Here is a 9240-nt window from a genome sequence, read left to right as displayed (position 1 = left end):
TTCCTTATTTTATACATAGTTCGTATAATTCATTATAATGAGTAAATTTTAAACTTAAATTTAGTTTATTAAGAAACTGAATCATTGTTTATCAGGGTTAAGATTTATTTTTTTAATGCGTTTTTGTTTATAATGAAAACATATTTTACACTTTTTTTTATAATATTATTATGATTATATTTTTTATTAAGTAAAGAGAAATTAATATAAATATATTTGATTAATCGACTAATTATGAATCTCTTATTATAATCATATTTATCATATCATATTATTTTTAATATATTTAAAAAAACTCATGACGTCGAATATTACTATTTATGTTAATGTCCATGCTATAAAAGTATAGAAACATTCATTTATTTTATAATTGTATTGTGTTTAGAATAAATATTTTATGTAATAATTAGGGAGAAAAACATAAAGAAATAAGGAAAATAAAGAGAGGAAATAGTTGAGAATGGGAAGGAAGGAAATAAAATGGAAAGAAAGAAAGAGAGTAAAATTGAATAAAATTTCGGTTCATCTGCTCATTTCTTTCACTGTCCATTTCCCTTTCACGCATTTTCTTTCATTTTCTCTTCCTAACTATTTCCCTGTCACTCATTTTCTCTTTCTTACCTTACAACTTCCTGTGGTTTATAAAACTAATCGAAGCAGCTGTAAAGTTAAAAAGTCAGTGAACAGCCAGACATTAGATACTGTCGTATTTCTTACCATATTTGTTTGCCTTGACGAAATCAAAAAACCAAGCAAAGCGGTAAAATTCAAAGGGTAAAAGGCGGTCGGCATTTTCACTTTTTTATTCTCACTCCCCTTTACAAAAAAGTAGAACAACCACCCAAAAATTTAAAAACGAAAACTTCATTGCATATTCGGTTTCTCTCTTTTCTTAGTCAACTATTCATATTGTTGAGTTTTCTAACATAATCCTCAAACTTCTCTTCCATTTCATCTCAGCTGATCCAGCAATCTAATTCCGCTACTAAATTTCTACATTTTTCTTCATCCGTAAGTTCCAATTCGTCCCCCCCCCTTTTTTTTAGAAAAAAAAAACTTGTCTTCAATTATGGATTCAGAATTCAGATAACCGTATACTCTCTCTCTTTTAATTTTCTCTCTTCTTTGCACTTGTTTTAAAGTGGTTATTGTTTTGGTTATGAGTTTAGAGTTTTTGTTTGTTTGTTTGTTTTTTTGTTTTATAAATTACTCTCTCTCTCTGGTTAGTGTTTTGGCATGATTGAACAATTATTTTGTTCCATTTCTGCTAAACTTCAAATTATCTGATTAATTTTGGTTGCTGTTTAATGTTTGATAACTAATTAGACTATTAAACAACGTAATCGAAGTAATTAAGTTGGTTGACACTGACCCTCATTCTGGTTTAAGCTGTTTTCGATAACGATGTTTACATTCTCAACTCTTTTCCAGTAGTTTTAAATCCTACAACAGAACCCAAAAATTAAAACTTTTTTTGGGGTGATTTAACAGAGTTTAATTTTGGAACAATGACGAGGGTAAGTCATGAGTTCAGCAATACTATGCAGAAGGAAGCAGTTTCAGCTGTGTCAGCTGATGTGATATTTGGTTCGAGTCGTTTTCCCAATTACAAAATTGGGGCAAATAATCTGATTTTGGATGCCAAAGAAGACCCAAAAGTTTTGACCATGAAGGAGGTCATTGCACGTGAGACCGCCTTGTTATTGGAGCAGCAGAAACGCCACTCTGTTCGTGACCTTGCTAGTAAATTCGAAAAGGGGTTAGCTGCTGCCGCTAAGTTGTCTGATGAGGTTAACTTCATTCTAAGTTAATTTATATATGCACTGCAGGATTATTTTAGATAGACTGATAATTTTTTAAAAAAAAATTGTATAACATTAATTAGACTTATTTTAGCATTATGAAAAAATTATAGGAATTGAAGATAGGTTGTTGGTTTGTCTTTTAATTTATAAACAAAAGGTTATCTCTGTTTTTTTTTGGCTGGCATTAAGATCAGTACAATAATAAATTTTGTTTTAAGGGTTCTTCATCATTTTTATTCACGTAGAAATGTCACTGGATTGAAGAAATTGGTATGCTCCCTGAGTAGTCTATTCGTTTGAGTGATTCTTCTGTCATTGCCAGTTGATTTCATTAGAAGTTGAGAAGCATTGGGACTTTTATTAGTATCCTAACCACTATGGTTATTGTCATTTGCACAAATTTATAAGCTAGTCATTCAATGGATTCAGGCAAGACTCAGAGAGGCAGCTTCATTGGAGAAACATGTCCTTTTGAAGAAGCTTAGAGATGCCCTGGACTCTTTGAAAGGACGTGTAGCTGGAAGAAACAAGGATGATGTAGAGGAAGCTATTACCATGGTTAGTGTTCTAGACTTCATTTCTACCATTGAATATATTGGAGATATGCCAGATGTATTTATCAATTACCATACATTTGAAAGTTAATTGCCAGTATTTAAGTTGCATTGCTATGTTTTTCTGTGATAAAACTTTGCTATTAGTCTTGACTCAGAGGAAATAGTGTTTAGGGTGAAAGTTGAGGAGAAAAATACTGTGTAGGCGTGTAGCTTTAAGGTCATGAGTTTTAGGTTTGTTGCTTCAATATTGGCATTGTATGGTTCAAGATTTTATGATGAGACAAAAAAAGGGAAGATAAGATATGTCCTCTTTTAATCCTTGGTTGTGTTGTGTCTTTTCCCCTTTATATGGTTCATCTAAAAGTATCAAGTTGTATTCTTGTTTAATGTATATTGCCTACTAACTTCAAGTGAGGCGATAATGACCTTTAGTTGTGTCTGCTTCCCCAGGTGGAAGCTCTGGCAGTTCAACTGACTCAAAGAGAAGGGGAGTTGCTTCAAGAGAAGACAGAAGTGAAGAAACTCGCAAATTTCCTCAAGCTGGTAATATAATATAGCTTATGATAAATCCCTGATGATGTGCCATCCCTTTTTTTGGATTTCGTAATAAGTTATTATTATTTTTTACGATGCATATTTACGAAAAATATCTGGAAATGGGGATGAACTTAAATGCATCATTTTTGTTATCATATACATGCAGTGCTTCCTAAGTGTTTTCTTTCTTGGTATGAGATTATGAGTGATAATTAATGGCTTATATATTACTCTGTTCTTCTAAATGTATTACCATGACCAAACAATGACTTGTATCAGTCTTTTCCCGAGTTTCATGTTCATGTACCTCTATAAATAATTCTAGCTGAATAGTGAATAGTTATGGCCCCTTTTAGTCAGTTATCGTAGTTTAGTGGAAAAATGCCTTTTATTAAAGTGCCTATATTTTTGGCTGTGGTGATGTATTTTATTTCATTTTTATCTGTTTTCACGCGGATTCTTCTTTTTTCCAGTTCAAGTTAATTACATCTACTGTTAGATGACAAATAGGCAAACCTAGCTTTTCTTGTTTTCTGGAAATCTGTTTTGAGAGTGAAAGGCTGCTTCGAACTCTGCTGGTCCAGGGTTCATAAGATATTTTCTTAATTTTTTTTCAACTTTGAATGCACTAATTTTCCTTTACTGCTCTACTTTTGTATATTTGTCTCCATATAGGCTTCTGAAGATGCTAAGAAACTTGTTGATGAGGAAAGAGCACATGCTCGAGCTGAAATTGAGAGCGCAAGAGCAGCAGTTCAGAGGGTGGAAGAGGCCCTTCAGGAGCAAGAACAAATGTCTCGAGCTTCAGGCAAACAGGTTTTTGTTATTTTGTTTTATGAATACTCTGTTTATTAATATTTAAAGTTCAATGATTGAATTTCCATTGTTAAAGATCTACCTGGTAAATGCATATTGATTTTTGCTGATACTGCTCTCTTTCCACATTGCGTTAACTGTAAAAAATATCTATTACTTAGACGTTTCTCAATTTTACTATCAGTTAGTACAAATCTAACACTTTTTCTTGTGAGCCTCTCACGTACATTATACCAGTTTCTACTTTTTGTTCTTTTAATATGGTAATTGTTTCTCTCTCTCTCTCTCTCTCATATATATATATTTTATTTTATACTTTTCTTAGAATGGATCTTTTGCATGGATTTCAGGACCTGGAAGAATTAATGAAGGAGGTGCAAGAGGCTAGACGGATCAAAATGCTGCACCAACCAAGCAAGGTTTATCTCAGATCTGTAACTGTTTCTTTTTTCCCCTTTCTTTCTTTACATCACAAGTATTCAAAGACATTGTTTTAAGTTGTTTGCCACTCAATGATTTATAGCATGTTGCTATAGTGTTATATCATTTTTTCCCATGAAATAATCGGTTTATTTTTTTGTACATAATTCAAGTTGTATGTGGCTGCTTTAGAAATTCAAAACGTTTTAGTCCTTAAAACTCGTAATCATATGGGAAGTAAAGATGAAGAACATTGTTATTGCAGTACTTTCATCATACTTCTGAAGAAAATATTAAGCAAGTATAGTTTTTAAAGATCTGATTATCAAATGGCAAAAGTATTACTATTTCCATGGCTGAACTCTGCGCCTTTCCCAAATAAAGATTACAAAAAAAAAAAGGAGGAAAATGCACAAATGAATAAAGCTACGGATAGGGTGAGGAAACAATGGAAATGCAGTGCGATGTATACCTTTAAATGATGCAATTTGACTTGGACATGAATGTTGGACCCTGACTAACGGCTCTATATTGATTAGAAATTTTGTTGAAATGTTGCATTCTTGAGTTCATTGTGTGCTCTGTTGCCTAGAACTCTCATATAATGACGGCTTGTCTTTGGCGACAAATGAATGAAGCTACTGATGGGCTTGCTTAATGCATGCACAAAATGCTAATATTGTATTAATATTTGTAGAGGCATCCTCTTATATGAATGTTTTGCAGCATGACATATCAAATTATCAACACTGACGCAATATCTTGTTTAAATTCATTTTAGTTGAAATGGTGGATGAGTTAAACTAATAGCAATTTGCAGGTTATGGATATGGAGCATGAGCTTCGTGCATTAAGGATTCAACTTGCGGAGAAGTCTAAGCATTCATTACTTCTTCAAAAAGAGGTTTGCCTTTTTACCTTTTTGTATGTAGATTCTGATAATCAGTTTCTCAGCCATTATAGTTGCTATAGCTGAATGGGTATTCATACATTTTTAGTCTGTTCTTGTTTCTTCTTAAGACTTTTTATGGTACATAAATTGAGCCACAAATAGTCATTCATTTCTTTTCACTCTTCATTCCTTTTAGCATATTGTTATGTGGTTTGTTGTAGGAACGTTGGTCGAAACTGAAAGGTTAGTAAAGTCTATGCCTCTATGGGATAATACATTGATCTGTAATTCTCACGTTTTAGCATATAGAGGGCCTCGTATGTTTGGGGTTCTGATGCATGTCGAATGTTTGAACCAATTTAAATGTCATTCCTGTCTTCATAAGAAATGTAAGGTAAGATTAAATTCAGATCTACAGCTTAAATGAGATTGTAAATTAGTTTAACATCAAAGAAAGGCTACAATTTCATGTTTCATGATATATATATATATAAACAATCTGCCATACATATGATGATGTGGATTCTTTCTATCCAAATTAAAATCGTCCCTAGTTTATTTTTTCAAATGAATTATACATTAGCTGCTAAGTTCACAAGATTTTTATTCCGTTTCAATACAGATAAGCTTAAATAGGGGAATACTTAATCTCATGTTCTTTTTCTAGTTTGCATGCGCTATGTGGTAATTTCTTGTAGGCATTTGTGTGGGATAGACTGGTAATTTCAATACAGATTTTTATTTCCAAAGGATTGTCAATTCAACCCTTCTATAATTTCTCGTAGGCATTTGTGTGGGATAGACTGGTGCAGATATTCTATATTTCTATTCTCTCGTTTAATCTTCAACTTCTTAAATCATCTGCTTTGCTTTACTCTTTTGGCAGCTAGCAAGAAGCAAGAGAGTTGAGGCAAATTTATCTCATATATATGAATTAGATGGTGCTGAAACTTTAGGTTCATATTTGCGAATTAAGCCTTGCTCTGATATTGCTCCCGAACTTTCCCACTGCTCAATTCAGTGGTATCGTATTTCATCTGAAGGTGGCAAAAGGAGGTTATATTGGGTAACGATAGCGATCTTTAATTTTTATGTTTATGATAGCGGTCTTGTTCTTTTTTGGATCTGATTTGTTAATCCACCTTGTTTAATCCAGGTGCTAGCAAATCAGTGTATGCTCCAGAGCCTTTTGATGTTGGTCGAAGCCTGCAGGTTGAGATTACTTATGATGGCCATCTACTCGTATTGACAACTACCGGTCCCATTGATCCAGGTTTTCTATGCTTGTTTTTTCTTTGGTGTCTACTTTTAAATTTCATGTCTGTTTATTTTTTGAAACTTAAAAACTTTTGTTCCTTTGTTTGTGAGAGCAGCTGCTGGTTTGGGAAACTATGTGGAGGCACTTGTGAGGAAACATGATGTTGAATTCAATGTACATTATCCTACTTAAAAAGTTCCCCCCTTTATTTGGGTTTGGTACTTCAATTAGGAGAAAAAACAATCTACTATGTTGGTTTTGCTTCTAGTTCTTGTTTGTTTGATATGCATTTGTTGATTTCTTCAGTAAATGAATGGATGACATATTCCCGTTAAGAATTTAACCCATAATTTCTTTTTCTTTGAGCTTCTAATATTATATCATTACCCTGTTATTATTTTATAGGTAGTTGTTACCCAAATGAATGGTGCGGATCATCCATCTGAATCTATTCATGTACTACATGTTGGTAAGATGAGGATGAAGCTATGTAAAGGAAAGACTACAATCGCCAAAGAATATTATTCCAGCTCAATGCAGGTACATTAAGTCTTTGTAAATTTCTCATTGATGAAATATGCTTTAGGTATAATAAGAGTTATTGTTGGGAAGAAAAGTGTATATTGCATAGAAACAGCATTGCATGCAAATATCTGGATAATGATCTCACCATACTTCTAAGAACCGCACTAAACATTAAATTAAATTTGCTGACATTCATATCCTATATGGGTACTGTGGTTCGATATTCTTTTTACACTTTGTGCTTTTGCTTTAGCTGTGCGGAGTTAGAGGGGGTGGAAACGCGGCTGCCCAGGCATTGTTTTGGCAAGCAAAGAAAGGGTTTTCGGTTGTATTAGCATTCGAATCAGAGAGAGAGAGAAATGCAGCCATCATGCTCGCCAGGAGATTCGCTTTCGACTGCAATGTAAGTTGTGAACCAGTTCTATTATTATCATATGAAGCATGAACCTATGATGTCTGCTCTTTTCTTTCACTGTTTGAATTAATTATCTTTGTTTCTGAAAATGGAAGATAATGCTTGCCGGACCAGATGGTGGATCTTCTACAGGAACCAAATAGGATCTCTTAAGAATTATGTTTTTGCAGATTTTAATCATATTGAGTTTTATCATTGTATCATAAAGTTTGTAATGGCACGGTTTGATTTTGCGTTGGATTTTCCACCATTTTAATTTCCACCCCTCATTTCCATTAATCTCTTGTGGAAATCTACACCAAGGCATTGTTTTTTGTGTGCCTTTTGTACACATTCAGACTCCCATTTGGAGAAATGATGGATGTCGATCTACATATGTTTATAGTTGTCCTTTTTACCTTTTACATAGGACATCAGCACTCACATCTCATGGTTGCTCCACTGTTTTTCAATTTGGACAGGTGCAGACCAAAAACAATTTTTTCTAAATGTTTTTTGCGTGTTGTTTTCTCAGTCATATGTAGGCTTGTAAATAAGACGAGATAGATTACGAGTTATTTGAGTTCGATTCGGTTAAAGTTTGGTCGATATTTAAATAGAATAGACTTTACTCAAGTTTTTAACGAACTGAAACAAGTTATTTAATAGCCAATTCGAAAAGCTTATGAACAACTCAAAAAAAATAATATACTAAATTTCTAATTTTTATATTAAATTATTAATAATATTAACATTTATATGTTTTTTTTTTAAAAAAATAGAATGTAAGGTTATCATATATTTAAGATTTAAATTTGACCTTAAGTTCGAGTTTCAATCAAACAAAGTCTAAGAAATTTCAAATTCAATTTTTTATTTTTGAGATTGAAATGAATTTAACAATTTTAAGTTCGCGAGTTTTCAAGTAGAATTGAGTTCAAATTTATTTATTTTAATCTAATTTAATAATATTCAAACTTAACTTGGACATGAATTTGATGTATCTGATAATTTTAAAGTTTGTGCGTAATGAAATTAATAAAACATTCGAACACCAAGTAGGTTAAAACAAGTGTATAAATCAACGAAGCAAAGGTTAAAAGTTCGTTTTTAAGGTTACATATCATCTTATTGATTGATTGTAAACGATATATCAATCAAAATTTGATAGAACTAATTTTTTTATATTAAATATATATGGCAATTTTGAAATTATTTTTAAAATCAAAGTAAATAATTAAAGAAAGTAGCTAGATATTTAAAATGAAATATGCATATTGGTAGAGAAATAAATACAGTAACTGAAGAGTTGTATTCATTCATTAAAGAAGAATGCAACAACACTTTGCCTTTGCTTCGTCTTATCTATTCATTTTGGCTGTCTCTCCGGAAATCGAAAACTCCTGCTCACCTTTCTGTAGGGGTGTATTCGGTTCGGTTTGGTTTTTTATCAAAAACCGAATCGAATCGAAATAAACGGTTTTTCAATATTTAAACCGAAACCGAATAGTTAAAAAACCGAAAAAATCGAAACCGGTTTTTTCTGTTCGGTTCGGGTTTTTTAACGGTTCGGGTTTTTCGGTTCGGTTCGGTTTTTCGATGAAAAAATCACTTGAAACTATAATTTTTTTATAAAAATTGCCTATTCGGTTCAATATGGAACAAATGAGTTCCATATGGAAAACCCGAACCGAACCGAATCAAAAAAATGAAACCTTTAAACCGAACCGAAAACCGAACCGTTTAAAGCCAAACCGAACCGAACCGAACCGTTTTACTCGGTTCGTGTCGATTTTTCGGTTTTCTCGGTTTCGTTGCTCACCCCTACCTTTCTGTCTATCTAATCCATACCCCCTACTCTACTACTACTAGATTATAGAATATATTTGCTTATCTAGTTAATAATTAACTTCCTATTATTCCACATGGTTAAAATTCGAAGTATGATAATTAGAAAAAAGTGTTATTAATTCATTAATAAATAATCATGCTGTTGTTATTTTTAGGGTAAAACACAAAAATAGTCTCTCGACTAT

General features: G+C 32.5%; 1 protein-coding gene across 1 annotated transcript; it reads left to right on the top strand.

The window, feature by feature from the left end:
- Positions 1 to 868: 868 nt before the first annotated feature.
- On the top strand, positions 869 to 7623 carry LOC120211414 (stomatal closure-related actin-binding protein 1-like). Its single transcript, XM_039209954.1, has 13 exons — positions 869 to 1011; positions 1492 to 1790; positions 2235 to 2363; positions 2813 to 2905; positions 3575 to 3715; positions 4066 to 4134; positions 4956 to 5039; positions 5914 to 6091; positions 6181 to 6300; positions 6401 to 6459; positions 6691 to 6825; positions 7064 to 7213; positions 7321 to 7623. The coding sequence occupies exons 2-13, from the start codon at positions 1509 to 1511 to the stop codon at positions 7366 to 7368; spliced, it is 1488 nt and encodes a 495-aa protein (XP_039065885.1). The 5' UTR covers positions 869 to 1011; positions 1492 to 1508; the 3' UTR covers positions 7369 to 7623.
- The last annotated feature ends 1617 nt before the right edge of the window (positions 7624 to 9240 follow it).

Source organism: Hibiscus syriacus, unplaced genomic scaffold, assembly GCF_006381635.1.
Source record: "Hibiscus syriacus cultivar Baekdansim isolate YM2019G1 unplaced genomic scaffold, ASM638163v2 tig00000715_pilon, whole genome shotgun sequence".
Lineage (NCBI taxonomy): Eukaryota > Viridiplantae > Streptophyta > Magnoliopsida > Malvales > Malvaceae > Hibiscus > Hibiscus syriacus.
Note: the sequence above shows the minus strand (reverse complement) of the source record. Positions and strands in the feature narration are given on the sequence as shown.